Source organism: Myotis yumanensis, unplaced genomic scaffold, assembly GCF_028538775.1.
Source record: "Myotis yumanensis isolate MYYU_CA2020_CCGP unplaced genomic scaffold, mMyoYum1.0.hap1 SCAF_3, whole genome shotgun sequence".
NCBI lineage: Eukaryota > Metazoa > Chordata > Mammalia > Chiroptera > Vespertilionidae > Myotis > Myotis yumanensis.
Genome location: NW_027223754.1, coordinates 84,273,282 through 84,295,409, shown reverse-complemented (window position 1 = coordinate 84,295,409; position 22,128 = coordinate 84,273,282). Strand labels below are relative to the sequence as shown.

Genomic DNA, 22,128 nt, shown 5'->3' with positions numbered 1-22,128 from the left:
CATCATCACTTGCTTATTCTGAAACATTGGTCAAATCACTTAATCTCTTTATCTTTTGTTTCCTTTTACAAAAATGGGTATCACAATATGCACATCATAAGGTGTAATGAGAATTTAATTATTTGTAAAAGGCTCTCAGCACACTATCTAACATATAATAAGTGACAAGTAAAGCCCTGTTGATGTGTTTTCTTCTTTTCATAGGTACAAAATAAGAGATATGGTGCAATTCTTAAGCGTTTGCATTGTCAGCTGAACAAGCTTCAGTCAAATAGAAAGCAATGGCAGTGGAACATTCAACAACTAGAAAAAACTGCAGCTGAACTAAGAAAATGCATTGCAATGAAAGATTAACATGGCCGTAGGACAATGTAGAGCACAGAGTATTGCCACAAAAATTACAGGCAAGAATGTTGAGAAATCATTCAAATTCTTGTTTCTAATTAATTAATTTTTATTGAAGTATAGTTGACAGACAATATTATATTTGTTTCAGGTGTGCAACACAGTGATTCTATATTTATATATCTTACCAATGAGCTTCCACTGTCAGAGGTCTGTCCTAATGGCAGATATATTTATCTTTTTTTAATTAGTCCTTCCACCCCTACAATTGATAGCAGTAGAAAGACAATAGGAATGCTTACAGAAGAATAGTAGATGATTCCATGAACATTTTTCATGTATAAGAAGTATTGTACTCATGAATGCCTGTTTATAAATTGTTGCCTTCACTATTATTTGAAGTAAAAATTTAGAAGAAAAGAAACTCTTGAATTTACAATGATTTAAATTGTTAAGATATTTAAATAGTTATCTGTTTCAAACTTTATTAAAACTTGTTTTTTTACTACTGCTTTCACAGCAGTCCATAAATATTAACATTTACAATAATATAATATGTTCAGTGCCTCAGGTATGTTTCTTAGTTTTTCTTCTTCATTCAGAAGCTGGCAATCATTTTTCTTTGTTATTAAATAACGTATTTTTAGAGTGTTGCAAAGCATAATTTTTTTTTGTTCATGCTTCTGTCTATAAATTATTTATTACTATTCTATGACTAAAATAACATTGTGTAAAGTAAACTTATAAGCTCTTTAAAAATGTTAACCATTATAGACAAATGTTTTTATTTTTTATTTTTATTGAAAGGCAAATACTATGTTCATGGCAAAAATCAAAATTTAATTTGTCCCTTGTAAGATGAAAGTGCTCCTTCTCATGGTCCTATTGAGTAAAATTTTTAGGAAAAAAATAAAATATTAATTATTAAGTACATGGTTTTTATTGTTTTAAGAAATTTTATTTTTCAATTAGAGTTTACATTCTGTGTTATTTTATATTAGTTTCAGGTGTATAGCATAGTGATTAAATAATCATATATTTTCCAAAGTGTTCCCCTCTCTATATTTTCAGTATCCTGGAACCATACATAGTTATCTCAAGATTATTTACTAGTAGAGGCCTGGTGCATGAAATTCATAGACGGGTAGGGGACCTACGTCTGGCCGACAATCAGGGCTGATCTATGGGGCAACCGGCGGGGCGATTAGGAGACCCCTGCTGGCACCTGCCTTGGTGGGCCTGGCGCTGTCTGCTTGCCAGCCCCACTCCCCAACCACCCCTCTGCCGCTGATGGTTGCCTCCCTCTGCAGAAGGCAACCAGCAAGGCAATTGGGGGGTGACGCCAGCCCACTTGCCAGCTGGCCCCGCCCCCTGCTGCTGCCTGCTTGCCAGTTGCCCCCCCACCCCCCCACCGCCGCAAGTCATCTCCCTCTGCGGGGCCACCAGCAGGGTGATCAGGGGGCCCCACTGGCACCTGCCTTGGCTGGCCTGGGGCCTGCAGGCTGGGGGCAACTCCTGTGTTGAGCATCTCCCCTCCTGGTAGTCAGTGTGCATCATAGTGGCCAGTTGTTCCACCCCTCGTTCTGCCATTCGGTCGATTTGCATATTAGGCTTTTATTATATAGGATACTCCCTATACTGTACTTTACTGAATATATGATTTTCATATATTTGCTTTAGGATTTAATTATTTCAAACCAACATCATTAAAATGATACCAAGGATATATAGAAGCCACATTGAGACTGGTAGGAAGGGCAGAAACATAAAAAGGGCTCACCTTGCTTCCACAGGCGGTGACAGATTTTGAAGGGATAGCTCAGTGGCAAAGGTTCCCCATGAAGAGTGTAGGGTCTCAACCCCATGCCAGCCACTCCAGCTCAGAGCACCAGAGCTGGAAAGAAACACCCAGATATATCTGGCTGTGAAAACAGTGGGGATTCTGTCCACCAGAGACAGCTGAGAGCCTACTAGAGATCAGGCACTTTCTTAAAGGGACAGCACACAAAATCTCTTTTGTAGTCACTCACCCTGGGCTCCAGAAGAGAGAGGGCAGAGGGGCCTAGAGTTTTGTGAGGAGAGACTGGGGTTTGTGTCTCCAGGGAGAGTGTGGAAGGGACCATGGCTAGCGTCCTTGTTCTGAGTCCCTCTCCCACACCACAGATGCCATCTTTCTTGGGTGAAAGACTCCTCTCCACACAGCATCAGCATGAGGGGTTGCAACAGCCCCACCCTCCAAATTCCCTGTGGCCCCACCCTGTGAAGCTTCCCTATGAAGACTGGAAGTAATAGCAGATCTATCTAACACATAGAAACAAACATGAAGAGGCAGCCAAAGTGGGGAGACAAAGAAACATGCCCCAAATAGAAGAATAGAAGAAATCTCAAGGAAAATAGCTAAATAAAATGGAGGCAAGCAATTTACCAGATATAGAGTTTAAAGATTATAAGAATGTGCAAAGAACTTAGGAGAAGAATGGATGAAATCAATGAGAACTTAAAGAGATAGTAAACATAAGAAGGACATAGAAACCATGAAACAGAACCAGTCAGAAATGAAGAATACAATATCTGAAATGAAAAATACACTAGAAGGAATAACAGTAGGTTGGGTGAGCAGAAGATTGAGTCAGTAATTTGGAAGATAAGGTAGAAGGAAACACCCAATCAGAGCAACAACAACAAAACAAAATTTTAAAAGTGAAGGTAGGTTAAGTGTCCTTTGGGACAACATGAAACATAACAACATCCACATCATAGGGATACCAGGAGAAAAGAGGGAGCAAAGGATCGAGAACCTATTTGAAGAAATAGTAACTGAAAATTTCCCTAACCTGGTTAAAAGACACACAAGCCTAAAAAGCACAGAGAGCCTTAAACAAGATGAACACAAAGAGGCCCACACCAAGACACATCATAAATAAAAATGCAAAAGTAAAAGACTAAGAGAGAATCTTAAAAGCAGCAAGAGAAAGACAGTTAACTACAAGGGAGCTCCCATTAGACTGTCAGTTGATTTCTCAACAGAAATATTTCAGACCAGAAGGGATTGGCACAATATATTCAAAGTGATGAAAAGCAAGGACCTACTGCTAAAACTACTCGACCTAGCAATGCTATCATTTAGAACCAAAAACATTAAAAGAGCTTCCCAGACAAGAAAAAGCTAAAGAAGCTCATTGTCACCAAACCAGTATTATAATAAATGTTAAAGGGTCTTCTTTAAGAAGTAAAAATTAAAAAAAATAGGATCATAGTTATAGAGAATAAAGTGGAATAAATATGTATGTATGAATAATCACTTTAAACATAAATAGCTTAAATACTTCAATAAAAAGACATAGAAGAGGTGAATGGATATGAAAACGACTCTATATATGCTGTCTACAAAAGACTCACCTCAGAAAGAAAGACACATGCAGAGTAAAAGAGAGGAATGGAAAAAAATTATTTCATTCACATGGAAAGGAAGAAAAAAGCTGGGTTGGCAATACTTATATCTGACAAAACAATCTTTAAAACACAGGCTATAGTAAGATACAAACAAAACAAAACAAAAGACACTGCATAATGATAAAGGGAGTAACCCAGCAAGAGGATATAACCCTTGTAAACATTTATGCCTCCAACATAGGAGCACCTAAATATATAAAGCAATTCTTGATAGACATAAAAAGAGAGATTGACAGTAATACAATCGTAGTAGGGGATTTTAACACCCCATTGACATCAATGGATAGATCTTCCAGACAGAAAATCAACACGGAAAGGGTGGCCTTAAATGACACACTAGATTAGATGGATTTTTAAAAATATATTTTTATTGATTTTTTTTAGAGAGAGAGAAAGGGATAGGGAAAGAGAGATAGAAACATCAATGAGAGTGAAGCATCAATCAGTTAACTCCTGCATGCCCTTTACTTGGGATCAAGCCCACACCCCCCGCATGTGCCCTGACTGGGAATCAAACCAGTTTTTGGGAGATTAGGAAGTCATGCACTGAGAATCCAAAGTGACATCCTTGAATGTTTTAGTAGCAAGCGGTACACTCATAAGACCATGGAGATATTGCTGACACTCTGAGCAATACAATGAATTTGTTGGACAGAAGATCTCAGAAGAAGTCTGTGCAAGTAGAAGATCTGTTCAGCACACCAGTGGTTGGGTCCATGCCGTCTGCTACCTTCCAAGCATTGAGTCTCATTTTCCCAGGATAATGTGAGCCAAGTCCTTGATATCCTCAAAAGGACATCAAGGTCAGAATAGTGAAAATGCTTATATTTGTTTTAGAAGATTCTTCTGAGCACAGCGAGGCTTGGTGCCTTGGGATCGAAGTCTGTGTGTATAGCAGCCAGTAACTGAGCAGCAGTTGGACTACTCATTCTTGATTCAGGGCCAAGGCAATCTGGCTTAGTCTCTGTACTTCCTTTGAAAAAAGGCCACGAATCACCACCTTGGTACTGATGAGAAGGCTTTGTGAGTAAATTAGACATCCCAGAGAAAAGCAGACATAAAAACAAAGGGGAAGGTTCTGAGATATTTCTTAAAGGCCCCTGGATTCTGCAGGTCCTGCTCTTTTGTCCCTCTAGGCCCAGGAGAGCCCATGCCTTGGAGACTCTCAAAGAGAGGTATGTTGAGCATTGTTTTCTCTGCTCAAGAGGCAGTTATAGTGCTGACCACCAGGCTTCCTGAGTCACGTGGGTTCAGCTGGAACAACTTGCCTCTTGTTGCCTTTTTCCAGTTCCAGCAAGATGTGTGCCACTTATTATTAGAATCCCTCCCTAATATCTTATCTGGTCAGTGGTGGGATGTTTCATCATAGCTCTTGCTTCAGTAAATGTGCCCTGAGAACGTGAAATGTGCCAGTACTATAATGTCCTTGCCCTGTAAGCACTCAGAAAAACAAAATGGACAAGTCCACCTAATAAAAGCAAATAAAACAACCTAACCTTACACTTAAAGGGACTAGAAAAAGAACAAGCAAAGCCCAAAGTGAGAAGAAGAGAAGAAATAATAAAGATCAGAGTGGAAATAAATGAAATAGAATCTAACAAACAATACAAAAGTCAATGAAACCAAGAACCAGAGCTAGTTCTTTGAAAATATAAACAAGATTTATAAACCTTTAACCAGACTCATCACGAAAAAGAGAGAGAAGACCCAAATAAATAAAATAAGAAATGAGAGAGAAGTAACAACTGACACCACAGAAATACAAAGAATTATAAGAAAATATGCCAACAAATTGGACAATCTGGGAAAAAAAAGTGGATAAATACCAAGCACCTTAATATTGAATGTAAACTGTAATTGGAAAAAATGTTTTTAATTAAAGTAAGATATAAAGAAAATAGGTATAATCTGCTTAAGATAATGTTCCCTATTTGAGAAAGTAATTTTTAGCCTACTTTTCTAAAATATCCATGTTAATAGATGTACCTATTTTAAATTTTGTGACATTTGAAATAATTATTTGAAATAGAAAACTTTTTTTCTGAACTTGCTCTTGAAAACCATTTCAGGTGATTGAGGTTTTCACATTAACCAAGAAGAACTAACACTTAATATATACTCAAGTCTGATCATGTATTTAGTGGATCTGATATTTCAACATCTTCACAATTCTGATAGAAAATCAAAGTACTTTTAAAATTTCTCTGTAACTGAACCTAGCTTAGAATATGAACTCTTCTGCTTTATGGCCTTTCTCAATATGCTTTTGATTTAAAAATCATCTCTTTTTGGAAACTACTCATTTTCCTACTTATTTTCCTCATTTTCTTCTTGAAAGAAGTCCAAGTTCCTAGGGGATTTATATTGCTTTGTCATCAGTAGAAGTGTCCTGGTCCAAGTGCTATTTTCCAACCTTACTGGCCTCTGCATAGGTGTAATTCATTCTTCTTCATCTTAAGTATCAAATTTTGTCCATACTATAGGGGCTGTGGTTTTCTCCAGTCAATGTTGTCAACTTCCTGATCCAATCATAAGGCCTCTTATGGTCCTATTTAATTCTCTCTTTCTGTATGTTAGCTAACTTTTCCCTCTTGAGGGCCTGTTATTTTACTCACTTCTTCTTCCTCTCTCTTCAATTTCTGGCATAAATGAGTCTTTAAAGGCTCCTAGTGCATTGGGACTCAAATTTTTTCCTCTCTCAAAATACCCAGCCTTCTGCAAAGGAAAGCTATTATTTCAAGAATATTGCTTTTACTGTAGAGTTTTTAAAAAGCCTAATATGATGCTCCAAAATAATGATGACTTCTTACATCTCAGCAGCATATGTCCTGATGCAAGCCTACTAGGTTCTATTACTCAAGTGATTAGGAAAATATAACTAGTGCCAGGAAGCAGAGGGAGGAAAAATATCCCACAATTAAAATAACAAAATATTACTTATAGGAAAAGTGTAGCTTGTCAATGTAAAGAAATTGATATCTACTTTTAAGCTGTATCTTAACCATGGAAAACACAAGATAGTACACATTAAAGCCAGTCAAATCAGCCATCATGGAATGGTCATGGTCAATATAAATGATCTATATGTTATCTGGTAGGCCATGGTTTCCCAATTGATTAATCATGTCATTTTTCAAAATGCTACAGATATGAAATAACCCTAATAATAGTAATATACTGAGCAATGATGCTCTGAAATTGTATGTATTGAATTATTTAATTGCCAGAATAATGGTGTAAGGCATGTATTATTATCCCTAATTTACAGATGGGAAAACTAAGGCTTGTACAGGTTAAGTAACTTTCTTGAGATTTTATCACAAGGCTCATCAGGGGCAGAATAGAAACCCAAAGTTCTATTTCTTTAATTACATGGTACTATAAGAAGTGTGTCCAAGGGTAAGACTCAATTTACTATAAATAATAAATAATTTCTATATTCAATCAATTCTTTTAATAGAAATGCAGTGCATATCATGAATTTATTAAAAAAGATAAATTTTATGATTAAAAGAAACAAAAACAGGGGGTTCCTCATGAAAGGAGCTTGTAAAATACTGAACAGGCTAAAAATCAATACCTCTTCTTGGATCCCTAAGAGAGGTGAGGACAGAGAGCAGACTGCTGCCCCCAAGATTGGAAAGACAGACAGGTGAATTCAGGGAGTCACTGCTGAGATCAGAGCAGGGACTCACAGGCAGAAATCACCATGGGAACCAGTGGCGGGATAGGAAAACCTCAACTGTAACTGATGAATCTCTGAAGGTGCAGTGTGGACAACTCTGAGAGTTAAAACAATATTGAGCTTTACCGTCAAGTTATAATTATATAGAATTCTCCTCACAAACCATGCAAGAAGAGAATAGAGTGAAATGTTTAAAGTGTTAAGAGAAAAAACCCATCAACCTAAAATTCTGTACCCTATGAAATTTTCTTTCAAAAGGAAAAGAGAAATAAAGATTTTTCAGACAAATTGAGAGCATTTGTTGCCAGTAGATATGCCTTATAAGAAATGCTTAAAGGAGTTCTTTAGAGAGAAGAAAATAATGTAGATAGGAAAGTTGGGTCTACATAAACTAAGAAAGAATATAAAAAAAGAAATAAGTGAAGTTCAAATAAAAGCTTTCATTTTTCTTATTCTTTTTTAAAAATATTATTTTATTATTTAGAGTATTACAGATGCCCCCCATTTTCCTTCCTTTGCCCCCCTTCACCCATCTCCCTCCCAACCCCAGGCCTTCACCTGTCTATTGTCTGTGTCCATGGACTATGCATATCTCTATATATAAAAGCCTAAGTGACCAAACGATCGAACAACTGGTCTACCGATCAGTATGACATGCACTGACCACCAGGGGGCAGATGCTCAACACAGGAGCTGCCCGCTGGTGGTCAGTATGCTCCCACAGCCAACCTCCTACGCCCCTCCCCCCCCGCCGCCCCCCCCCCCCCGCGCCCCCCCCCCCCCCCCCCCCCCCAGCCATCCCGCCTTGATTGGCTTCGACAGGGTGGGCTGGCTGGCCAACCTCCCACAGTCCCTCTCCCCAGCTGGCTGGCCTACCCTGATTGGAGCCAGTCTCTTCCTGCTCTCCTTCCCACCTTCCCTCTGAGATCTTCAGTCTGTTTCATGCTTCCAGGTCTGTGGTCCTATCTTGTTCATCAGTTCTTTTTCTTATTTAAGTTAACAGATACTTTTATTATTGTTCAAGAATAATAAAAATAGAAACACTCTATTTGATTATGTTTAATTATATATACATCTTATACATATATACATACACATATATACATCTTATACATATATACATATACTTATGAATGCTTATACAGAAGTAAAAGGAATGACAGCAATGATACAAAGGATAGAAGGAAAGAATTAGAATTATTTTGTTATTATATTATAAAGTACTCACACTACCTGTGAGGTGTTATAGTGTTATTTGAAAGTGGACTTGGACTAGTTGTGAATGTTTACTACAAACTCTAGAACCACCACTAAAAAAAAAAGAAGTGTAACTGATATTCTCCAAGGAGAAAAAAATGGAATAATATAAAATGCTTGATTAAAACCGCAAAGAGTGGAAGACAATTTAGGAACAAAAGACAATGACAAGTTTAAAATAGTGGCAAATATGATAGATATTAATCTAACTATATCCATAATCATTTTGAATGTCAGTGATCTGAATGCACCAATCAATAAACACACTGTCAGAGTAGATAAAAAACCTCCAAGAAATCCACTCTAAATATACAGACACACATACATTAAAAGTAAATGGGTAGAGAAAATATATCATAATAACACTAATAGAAACAAGAGTAGCTCTGCTCATTTCAGACAGACCAGGCTTCAAAGTAAAAAAGTTTTCAAAGATAAATACCTATATTACAACAGAGAGTCAAATTATTGGGACAAAAACTAATTGAACTGCCAAGGAGAATTAGATGAGCCCACTATTATAGTTGCAGACTTCAACTATCTTTTTACCAGAAATGGGTCTATATAAACTAAGAAAGAACATAGAAGAAGAAAATAGCAGGCAGAAAATCAGTAAGGACAAGAACATATGTAACAATACCATCAATCAACTAGATATAATTGACATTTATAAATTACATCAACCAACAACAGAAGAACACACATTTTTGTCAAGCTCACATGAAACATTCAAAAAAAATAGATGACATTCTGAGCCATAAATTACCTTAACAAATTTAAAAATTAAGTATGGAACTGCCATTTGACCCAATGATCCTACTTCTGGGAATATATCCTAAGAATTCCAAAACATCAATCAAAAAGAATATATGTACTCCTATGTTAATAGCAGTGTAATTAACAATAGCTAAGATCTAGAAAAAGCCCAAGTACCCATCAGTAGATGAGTGGATAAAAAAGTTATGGTACATTTACACTATGGAATATTATGCAGCAATAAAAAAGAAGGATCTCTTACCCTTTGAAATAGCATGGAGGGACCTGGAGAGTATTATGCTAAGTGAAATAAGCCAGTCGGAAAAATACAAGTATCACATAATCTCACTCATATGTGGAATCTAAAGAACAAAATAAACGGTTGAACAAAATAGATCCAAGACATAGAAGCATGGAACAGACTGAAGAATCTTAGAAGGAAGGTGGGGTGCGTAGGTGGGTGGGCAGGTGGGAGATATCAACCAAAGAACTTATATGCATATATGCATAACCCATGGACACAGACAACAGGGTGGTGAAGGCCTGGGGTGAGGGGCGGGTATGGGCTATAGGGGAAAAGAGTCTATAATACTTTAAAAAATAAATATAAGTTTAAAAAATCATTTAAAAGAATAGAAACCATAAATTGTCTTCTGTAAGACTACAATGAAATTAAACTAAAAATCAATAACAATAAAAAAAACTGGAAAATCCCCAAATAGGTGGAGATTAAACAAACCATTTTTTAAATAGCACATTGATTAAAAAAGAAATCTCAAGAGAAATTAAACAAAAAAAACATTTTGAACTAATTAATAATGAAAACACAACTTACCAAAATTTGTAGGATGCAGTGAAAGCAGTGCTAAGAGGGAAAGTTATAGTGTTGAGTGCATATACTAGAAAAGAAGAAAGATCTACAATTAGCCATTTAAGTTTCCACATTAAGAATCCAGAGAAAAAAGAAAGTTAAATCCAAAGTATGTGGAAGAAAAAAAGAATTATAGCATAAATAAATACAATTGAAAATGGAGTACTAATAGAGAAAATCAACAAAATCAAAACCTGATTCTTTGAAGAGATCAATAAAATAAATAAACCTCTAGCCAGGCTTATTTAAAAAAATGAGAGAGAGAGAGGATACCAATTACAAATACCAAAAATTAAAGAGAGGATATAATTTGATCATTATATAAGGACAGCATTACCCTAATACCAAAATCAGACAAAGACATTACAAAAAAAAGAAAACTACAGATCAATATCTCTCATGAACACTGATGCAAAAATCCTCAACAAAATATTGCAAATAAAATGCAAAAAAGTAAAATAGAATTATGTACCATGACCAAGTGAGATTTACTCCAGGTAGTCTATGCTGGTTCAACATCTGAAAATCAATTAATGTCATCCACATCTATAGACTTAAAAAATAAAATCATATGGTCATTTCAATAGATGCATACTAATTTTCTGACAAAATCCAACATGCATTCGTGATAAGATCTCTAGGCAAACTAAGAATAGAGGGAAACTTTCTCAATGTGATAAAGACTATCAACTAAGAACCTACAGCTAACATCATAGGTAATAGTGAAAACCTCTAAGCATTCCTATTAAGATCAGGTATTAGACAAGGATGTCCCCTCTCACCAGTCTTTAAAACATTATACTGGAAGTCCTTGATGATGCAATAAAGTAAGAAAACAAGAACATATATGGTTTGGTAGGGAAGATATAAAGCTATTGCAGATGCCATGATCATGTAGGTAGAATATCCAAAAGAATTAACAAAAAACTCCTGAGACCAATAAGCAATTATAGCAAAGTTACAGGATATAAGGTTAGTATAAAAATAAAAAGTCAACTGTTTTCCTATATACCAGCAATGATCAATTGAAATTTGAAATTAAAAACACAATGCCATTTACATTAGCACCTCAAAAATGAAATAGGTATAAATATAACAAAATATATGCAAGATCTTTATAAGGGAAACTACAAAACTCTGATAAAAGAAATCAAAAAAAGAAATAAGTAAATGGAGAGATATTTTATGTTCATGGATAGGAAAACTCAATATTGCAAAGATGTTAGTTCTTCCTAACTTTAAATATAGATCCAGTGAAATCCCAATAAAAACTCCAGCAAGTTATTTTATGGATATTGATAAACTGATTCTAAACTTTATGGGAAGAGGCAAAAGACCAGAATAGTCATCACAATATTAAAGAAGAACCAAGTTGGAGAACTGATACTATTTGACATGAAGACTTACTATAAAGTAACAGTAACCAAGATAGTATGGTATCTATATAAAAAGGCTAAATGACCATCTGACTGTCCGACCAGTAGCTATGATGTGCACTGACCACCAGGGGGCAGACGCTCAACACAGGAGCTGCTGAGCTGTGGTGATTTGGTAACTGCAGTTCTCAGGTGACACACCCGGAACCAGAGAGGAGTGAGCTCGATTCTGGGGTGCGTCACCCAAGAACTGCTCTCTTGCAATCCGGAACCCCTTGGGGGATGTCAGAGAACCAGTTTCAGCCCAATCCCCACAGGCCAGGCCAAGGGACCCCACCTGCCAGAGGGACCCTGCTCACTCTGCAGACGACCTTCAAGCTGCAGTGCCCCAGGTGCAGCCAGCCAGGGAGGGACCACGAGAGGTTGGCTCCAGGGCCTGACAAGCCAGTCCCGCTCCACCACCCACTTTCTAATTAATTTCCTTTCAATGTGCACAAATCTGTGCACTGGGACACTAGTTGTAAAATAATAGAAAGATCAGTAGAACAAAATTGCGAATCCAGAAATAGTGCTATATAAATATAATCACTGTTCTGTGACAAAGGAGCAAAGGCAATACAATGTAGTAAAGACAGTTCTTACAAAAAAATGGTGCTGGAACAACTGGACACCCATATGCAAATAAATGAATCTAGACACAGAAAATTCACAAAAATTGACTCAAAGTGAATTAAAAATTAACTCATTTGTAAAATGCAAAACTAGAAAACTCCTGTAAGATAACATAGAAAGCCTGCATGACCTTAGATATGATTATGTCTTTTTAAATATAACATTGAAGGCACAATACATGAAATAAGTAATTTACAAGCTAAGCTTCATTAAAATTAAAAACTTCTGCTCTGTAAAATACACAGTCAAGAGAATAAGACAAGCCACAAAATGGAAGAAAATATTTGCAAAAGACACATCTGATAAGAACTATTATTCAAAATAGGCAAATAACTCTTAAAACTCAACGGTAAGAAGACAACCAGATTAAAAAAGAGTGAAAGGCCCTGACCAGTTTGGCACAGTGGATAGAGCGTCAGCCTGCGGACTGAAGGGTCTCAGGTTCAATTGCGATCAAGGGCATGTACCTTGGTTGCGGGCACATCCCCAGTAGGGGGTGTGCAGGAGGCAGCTGATGGATGTTTCTCTCTCATGGATGTTTCTAACTCTCTATTCCTCTCCCTTCCTCTCTGTAAAAAATCAAGAAAATATATTTTTAAAAAAATAGGGAAAGGCCTGAACAGACACCTCACCAAAAAAGTTATACCAGTAGCAAATATGCACATGAAAAGATTCTTCACATCATATGTCATCAAGTAAATTATTACAATAATTACATACCACTGTACACCTATTAGAATTGCCCAAATCTGGAACACTGACAACACCAAATGCTAGCGAGGATGTGGAGCAACAGGAACTCTCTCATTTATTGCTGGTGGGAGTGCAAAGTGGTACAGCCACTTTAGAAAGCAGTTTGGCAGTTTTACAAAACTAAACATACTCTTACCACATGATCCAGCAATCACACTCTTCAGTATTTATCCAAAGGAATTGAAAGCTTATGTCCACCCAAATAACACAAATGCTTATAGAAGCTTTATTCACAATTGACAAAACTTGGAAGCAACCAAGATATACTTTTTTTTTTTTTTAAGAATAGTTTACTGAATTTTAGAGAGAGAGGAGGGGAGAGTGAGAGAAAGAGTGAAACATCAACGTGAGACAAAACGTTGACCAGCCAGCTCCTCCACATCCCCAACCAAGGACCTAGCCATAACTCAGGCATGTGCCCCGACCTGGAATCAAACTGGCAACCTTTTGGTGAATGGGATTATGCCCAACCAACTGAGCCAGAGCAAGATATTCTTTGGTAGGTGAATGGATAAATGAGCTTTGTTATAACCAGACACTAGAATATTATTTAATACTAAAAAGAAATGAGCTATCAAGTCATGACAAAAACATGAAAAACCTTGAATGATTATTTATATTTGTATTACATATGTGAAAGAAGCCAATCTGAAAAGGCTTGTATAATTCCAACTATATGACAATCTGGAGACAGTAAAATGATTAGTGGTTGCCAGTATTGAGGGAAATAGGGTTGAAGAAGAGATGAACAGGTGGAGCAAGGAAATTTTTAGAGCAATGAAAATGCTCTGTATGATATTATAATGATGGATAAATGTCATTATACATTTGTCCAAACCCATAAAATATACAATACCAAGAGTGAACCCTACAGTAAACTATGGACTTGGGTTGATTGTGGTTTATCAATGTGGATTCATCCTTGGTAAAAAGAAATGTATCTCTTTGGTAAATGATGTTAATAATGGAGGAGGCTATGTATGTGTGGGTACACGGCATATATGAAAAATTTATGTACCTTCCACTCAATTCTGTTGTAAACCTACAACTTCTCTTAAAAAATTAGGTATTTTTTAAAAATAAAAAGCACCCAAATGCACAGATAATACCAAATGAGCATCAGTGTCAGTAAAACAGTTTGGTAAGAAAAGTGAAATCCTGCTATAAAAACTGCTTTAGAATCTTTTAAAGGTCACATAGGTGACTGCAATTAAAACTCTATTTTGTATCACCTTGCATTGAATATGGAATCTAATGTTCATCTATAAAAATCATTAAGGCTTATACTAATACTATGGAGGTTTGGGACCATTTTTTGATGAGTTGATTCAGCAGTTTCAGAAGAACATGTGTTTGCAACTAAAAATGACTTGATTAGCTAGTTGCTCATATTTTCAATATTATAAATATTTTCTTTTTCATTAACTAAGCTAATGATTACTAAAGCTAATGATCAGGGGCTAAAAGTTATGTGCAAATCAAAAATAGCCTATTCTATATTTGCTTATTTGAATGTATAATGTGTTTCTAAGGGTGCTGGGGTCCAATCCCAGCAGGTCCAGGGGTCCCCAAAGGTGTGGACGGAGTCGGCGAAGAAGGAATGACACGAAGACAGCCTTCAGTTGGTCAGCAGCCTAGTCAGGACCTATAGCCAGGATCTCCAGCCAAAGTTCTGGTCGGAGTTCTGGTCAGGAACTGATGAGGATCTGACGTTTATTGTCTTATTACATCCGTATTTATACCAGCCGATTCCAATCCCGTCAATTTCTATTACAAGGGTTAAGGTGTTTCTCATCTCCATTCCAGGGAGTAAAGACCATGTAGCTTAATTACCCGCCTGGCACTTAATTAAGGGGTTGTATCCCCTCTCTAACCTCAGGGAAAGATCCCCACCTGGGGAAACAACCTTTCTCGGAGAGGTGACCTTGGTTAAAACACATGGCGCTAAAGGGAGCAAACATATTAAAAACAGTATGCTACATACGCCAGGTCCACTGAAACACATGCTGTGCAGATGCCTCTTTCCTGCAGCGACTGCGTCAAGCAGCAAGGATGGACCGGCCTCCGGCAAACTCCCCCTTTTTTATTTTTTAAATGATAGCGCATGCAAATCAGCGGCCACCTCTCAGATTGGGCTGTTTAAGACTCGGAAGAAGACTGGCAAGCAATGATTTCAGCTGTTCTCAAGTTGTTGGTTTGGTTGTCCTTGTTGGTCTGGCTAGCGGGCGGCATCACTGGCGACGGGCTTCCCGACGTGTCAGCGAGTTGAAGGGCTGCATCAAAGGGTCCATCAGGGCCGAGCTTGATGGTGGTGTCGGTGTCCAAGGAGGAGTAAGCTGTGTTCTCTGGGTCAGCTGTTATGGAGGATGGAGGGTAGTAGAGAGAAAAAGAAAAGAAAGCAAAAGAACTACAAGGCATGGAAGTGTTTAGAAAAAAGAGGAAGAAGAAAGGGAAGAAGGCAGCATCCTGCTCCAGCCCTTTCTTTCAGCTGCCCCTTTCCCTGTGGTCCAAGGTAGAAATGGGAAACAAGTCCTGTTGCAGTGAAAGGGAAGCTGCTGTCAGCCAGGTCTCTTATCTAGGTACTGATCTAGCTGGACCAAGTCTCTATTCGTTATCTGGGTCCCTATCTGGGCTGGACATGGGAAGCGAGAAGCAGCCATGGGGGAAGGAGACCTTCCTCAGAAGGGGCAAGTGTTCAAGCCCCTGCACCATTGGGGGGGTGAGGATCTGTGCCCCACCTCTGTTGAACCCCAAGTTCCCTCCTACTGGCCCCTCTGCGACTGTGCCTGTCTTAGGTTGTTCCTCCCTGAGGAATCTTACCCGTCTTTGACTAACCAGCCAAGCTCCGGGGCCAAGCAGGGTAATGTGAGGTTCAGTTCTGTCTCCTTGGTAGTCTATGTCCCTCTGGCCTCCATGCCCAGCAACTGCCTTTGGATCCCTTCGCCTGCTGGCGGGGTCCTGGCATTGATCACATATCTTGGGGAACCCAGGTTTCTTCTCCAGAGAGAACCCAGCTCACTCCATTGGGCGAGAGACAGATCCATGGTACCAGCCACCGTGACCTCAGCATTAACAGAGAACTCAGGCAACAGCTGTGGGCAATTGGATTGTGAGAGGAGGGTCCCTCTTGACACAAGGGCAAGAGGGGCCAATATAGGACAAAGAAGAGTCCCGGGACAGGGCTTTCTCAGCCCAGGATGTCAGGCTCTTGGCACAAGACAACTCCACGTATGAGGCATATACCAAACACCCCCAGTCACAGCAGAAAAGGGAGGTGCCCTTCCTGGAACAGTAGGGTAGGGAGATTCTAGAAAAGGCTGTGTTCAGGAGAGAAGGAGAAAGGCCAAAGAACCAGCAAACAAGTAGTCAGATTAAGAAAAAAAAAAAAAAAAAAGAAAAAGAATAAGAGATGTGGGGCAAAGCTGGAACATAAGGACAGACAAAAAGGAGGCACATGTGATCCTTCCAATGGACAGGTGGTTCCAGCTCAGGGCTGCACATCTGCTGCAGACGGGCACTGGTCAGGTGTGCTAGGTTGAGGCAGAGATGGAGGGCGGTGAGACATAAGGTCGGACTAGACGGTCTGGAATCCACACAGGTGAGTCTGCATCCTGTGGAAATATACAAGCATATCCTCTCCCCCGGGTTAAAAGTACATCAGGTCCCTTCCAGGCTCCTGTAAGCAAGTCTCTCCATTTGACGAGGACTTTAGGTTTAGTTAGATCAGGGTTCCAATGCCTGTACATCGGGGAATTTCCCTCAGAATCTACATTTAGTATATTAATTACAAATAAAGTATGTTGTAGAACATGATGAGGAGAGGAATATTTAAACTCATTTTCTTGTAATTTTTTAATTTGTGTTTTTAAAGTTTGGTGAGCCCTTTCTATATTGCTTGGCCTTGAGGATTGTAAGGTATTCCTGTAGTATGTGCGATGCCGAATGTAGAGCATAAGTTTTTAAAAGCTCTAGAGGTATAGGCAGGCCCATTGTCTGTTTTAAGTGCCCTTGGTATTCCTAGGTAGGAAAAACATTGGAATAAATGTTGACTTACATCTTTAAAGGCTTCTCCTGTACGTGCAGAAGCAAGGATAACATGAGAAAAGGTATCAATACAAACATGCACATAGCAAAGTTTGCCAAAAGATGGGACATGAGTAACATCCATCTGCCATAAGTCACAGGGCCTAAGTCCTCTTGGATTAACTCCAGTAGCAGGGCTAGGAAAATGAGTAGGACAATGGCCGCAGTCACGTACAATACTTCGAGCAGCTTCTCTAGATATGCGATAATATAGACGGAGAGCAGAAGCATTTTGATGATGAATGGCATGAGACCGCCGGGCTTCTTCTAGAGCTGTACAAACTATTGGGCGAGTTAGTAGATCCGCCTGATAATTTCCTTCACTTAAGGGTCCTGGTAGACAGGAATGAGCTCTAATATGTCCAATATAGAAAGCCTTTTCTCGTTTATGAATGTAAGTTTGTAGCTGAGTTAACAAAGAGAAAATGGCTGTTCTTCCTTGTGGGAGAGAGGCAGTCTCAATATGAGGAAATAATTTAACTATATATTGAGAGTCAGTGTACAAGTTAAAGGGAACCTGTTGCAATTGTTCAAAGGCATAAATGACTGCCAAAAGCTCTGTTCTCTGGGCTGACGTCTCTAGGGTTTGTTGAACATGGGTTATTGAGTCAATGATTGTTACTGCCTTACCATTAGAGGAGCCATCTGTGAATACTAAGGAGGCAGGAGGTGATAATGGCTCTTTTGAACATTTAATAGGAAATATAAATGGATGTAGGGAGAGAAATTGCAATATAGGTGATCTTGGCAAATGATGTAAAATTTGTCCTGGGAAGTTTCCTATAGCTATTTGCCACTCTTCTTCAAATTGTAATAGTGTGTCTAATTGTTCTCTTTTATAAGGTATTATTATCTCAGTAACTTCTCTTCCAAAGAGTTCGATACTGCGGCGTCTACCTTTGATAATGAGAGTGGCCACTAGGGAAGGATAGGATGGTACAATCTTCCTAGGAGTGACAGGTAAATGTATCCATTCTAATAGTCCTTCCTGCCATAAACATCCTGTAGGAGTATATTTAGTGGCTAGAATAATTAAGGCCCAAGATTTGGAATAATCTAGATACTGTAGTTGCTGTTTATTGATGGCCTGTTCTATTTTTGCTATAGCCTTTTCTCCTTCTACAGTTAATTGTCGGGGAGACTTAGGGTTAGAATCTCCCTTTAAAATGTCAAATAGAGGTTTTAAGTCAAAAGTGGTTATTTTTAGATTAGTGGTTATTTTTTTTTTAGCGCTGTGGTCGGTGGGTAGCAACTGTCTTCCTCCGCTTCCCCGAGCCTTTTCCGTGGTGGTGCTGCTCTCGTCGCTGCCTACTCTTCCGGATCATGGTGTGCTTCCGCCTCTCTCCAGTGCCGGGCTCGGGGCTCGTTGTGCTCTGCCTCATCCTGGGAGCTATCTCGTCTTATGCATTAGACGAATTTGACGAATTCAAAAAATGCCACTTGCCTTTATGCAAAATGGCGGATGAATTTCACTATAGGCTATGAGACTACAAGCAAAAGTAATAAAACTGTAACCATTTCAGACCTTGGCAATGCAACATACAATGGAAGTATCTGTGGTGATGACCAGAATGGTCCCAAAATTAAGGTGTTTCTCATCTCCATTCCAGGGAGTAAAGACCATGTAGCTTAATTACCCGCCTGGCACTTAATTAAGGGGTTGTATCCCCTCCCTAACCTCAGGGAAAGATCCCCACCTGGGGAAACAACCTTTCTCAGAGAGGTGACCTTGGTTAAAACACATGGCGCTAAAGGGAGCAAACATATTAAAAACAGTATGCTACATACGCCAGGTCCACTGAAACACATGCTGTGCAGATGCCTCTTTCCTGCAGCGACTGCGTCAAGCAGCAAGGATGGACCGGCCTCTGGCATAAGGGAAGAGGTTTATGTTTGCTTGTTTGTTTAACTTTTCTGTAAGGAATATGTCTTCTATATCACATTAGCTACTATGAAACACTTTCTCCTAAATGTTACTGAACTATGACCAAAATCAAGAAAAATAAATCGAAACAGAAACTAGTAGCACAATAGATTTATTCAATACATAGCTAAGAATGGGATGCCCCAAATTGCCCTTTTCTCTTCTGTAATGTTTCATTTAAATAATGGCTGTGAAATCTAGATCTTGAGAAAATAAAAATAGCATATGATTTGCTAATGACAGAGTTCCAGTTATATAATCTAATGAAGACAGACATGAAGTTTTGAAACTTTAAACTCTTGATTAATGAGATGGTGTATTCCAAAAGCAAAACTAGAGTTCATGTGGTAAGTAGTTTTAAAAATATTCTCCAAAAAGCTCTCTTACAGAACAATCATGTCAAATTGAAATAAAACACTTAAATTACAGATATTTGCCTGTATCACCCAGTCACGGAGCACACGGTAATTTAGAGGCAAGAATAATCCACAGCTAGTCTAAGATACATTTTCAAATAGTTTTTGTCCAAAATGTTGTCAAGACGTACAATCCACCTTATCTACAATCACTCATTACTCCCCATGACACTGCTTTAGATAGAACAGGCCTATGTAATCCCCATGACTGCACTGGAGAAGCTTCCTGGAGGTGTTTTCAAGACATTCCACCTTGAACCCATAGTGCTTCTGAGAGTGAGGAAGGACATGGAAAGAGAATAGAGCTACAGCTGTCTCATAATTATTCACCTTACTAACTATAGATATGTTTTCTTACAGACCCTGGGAAACTGGAGGAAGGAACAAGGCTATAAAAAGATAAGATGCCTCAATGGGTCCATTACGCAGAAAAGAAGTACATTTTGAGAACAGACCAAGAACAGGGCAATCTTTGATGTGGTTGCTGTGCCTGGGCCCAGACCCCCTCTGGGAATTTGCCTCAGGAACACTCTGGTCCCAGGGACAGGCTGAGTTGTTTGTAGCACCATAGAAGATTAGCCTCCTTGTTATCAGACTTTGAGCTCCTGAAGGCCAGACTGCAGACTCTACCCTTCCTTTTCCATGTTACACTTGTAGCTGACAGCTGCACGTAGTTATCTTCTCCCTCATGTGCACCATATATAACCAGCCAAATGGCAAGGAAGGGGGGGGGGGGGCGGTCAGAGCAGATTTTTGTGGGTGACTGACTGCTCTCCCATACTGCGGGCATTATTGGAATAAAAGCTCATATATGATTCAACCCTGTCTCTGGTTAACTGGCCCAAGTGGTGACAGGCAGCCCGGACCCTTTGGTTGTTTGGTTACACTTCTTTGTGCATATGACATGGAAAAAAAAAATAGCAAGCATGAGCTGTTCCGTCTTCAGTGACTAGTGGTAGCTAAGTCATGCACAGCGATGAAGCTAGATCTCAGCACATACGCTTGGCTGAAAATATCACACAACTCTCTCTTCATCTACCTTTTCCACAGGGACCTACACAGTCATTCTCAAGTGTCTGTCATTTCTCAGGGTGAGACCTCTTTGATGACACTCCATCCCTTAGGTGTGATATTGACTTTGTTGGGCAGTTATATAATATTAACATTATTTTAATTTGTGGCTCATACAAGATTTGTATAAAGCACTCAATTCTCAAAAAGGTTCATTCTTTTCTAATCTTTCACTAATTTGGATTGTTCATCTTCTAAGCCTTTCAGTCTCAATCTGTCGTGTAATTTACCCATAAATGGTTTCCTAAGAAATAGTAAAATTCTCTCATTTCTTTTTCATTTCATTCCACCAAAAATGACACTTTCTTGTTCAAATCATACCATCTTTTACTCCTTGAACAGCCACAGTTGTATCATCTTCAGGTTCCAATTCTCATTTTTGTGGTAACTCCAAAATTTAATTTACTGGCCTAAAGTTAGATCCCAAACACTAAAAACAGTGTCTTCATTTAAACCTGACTCATGCAAGAGAACTGATAATTTCTTTAAAATGCTTCCCAGAGACCAGAAACACTAATCAGAAAGAATGTGTGCACCTCTATGTTCATAGCAGCACAATTTAAAATTGCTAAGATCTGGAAACAGCCCAAGTACCCATCAGTACATGAGTGGATTAAAAGCTGTGCTACACTTACACCATGGAATACTATGCAGCAGTAAAAAATAAGGATCTCTTACCCTTTGAGACAGCATGGAGAAACCTGGAGAGTATTATGCTAGGTGAAATAAGTCGGTCAGAGAAAGACAAGTATCACATGATCTCAGTCATATGTGGAATCTAATGAACAAAATAAAGTTATGAACAAAATAGATCCAGAGCCATAGAAGCACGGAACAGACTGTGGAATCTCAGAGGGAAGGTGGGGGGTGGGGAGAAGAGATCAACCAAAGAACTTGTATGCATATTTGCATTACCCACAGACACAGACAATATGGTGGTGAAGGCCTAGGGTTGGGGGTGGGGGGTTAGTAGGGGTCAATGGGGAGAAAAAGGGGACCTATGCAATACTTTCAACAATAAAGATTTAATTTAAAAAGCCCACAGGTATATCTAATCTATAGTGATAGATATCAGAACAGCGGTTGCCTGGGGATGGGCTGTGGTGAGTAGGATTGATTGGAAGGGCACAAGAGAACTTTCAGGAGTGATGAAAATGTTCTGTATCTTAATTGGAGTGGTGGTTACACATGTGTATACAATTATCAGGACTCATAGAATTGTACACCTAACTAATATCTATGTATACATCAATTAAAAATGAAACAGACAACAAAATGTAATGAAAAAAGGCAAAGCTTAAAAAATAAAACAATAAAATGAAATGCTTCACAGAGATTAACTTCCTCAGAAACGTTGTGTAGTGGGCAAGTTCAGTACTCTGCCCAGATCTTCTCACATCTTTTTAAATATTTTTTGAAAACTCTTCTCCCAACTGAGACACACTTTTGCTCCCAATGGCTGTCAT

The 22,128-nt window shown here is 38.6% G+C and overlaps 1 protein-coding gene across 3 annotated transcripts in view; it reads left to right on the top strand.

Moving 5' to 3' along the window:
- The window catches only part of CCDC122 (coiled-coil domain containing 122), a 30,071-nt gene extending 29,358 nt beyond the window's left edge, over nt 1–713 (top strand). For all 3 annotated transcript variants that reach the window (XM_070407462.1, XM_070407460.1, XM_070407461.1), the window contains one exon: nt 205–713. In XM_070407462.1, the coding sequence (XP_070263563.1) occupies nt 205–354 (150 nt within the window). In that variant the 3' untranslated portion in view covers nt 355–713. The remainder of the gene's footprint in view (nt 1–204) is intronic.
- The last annotated feature ends 21,415 nt before the right edge of the window (nt 714–22,128 follow it).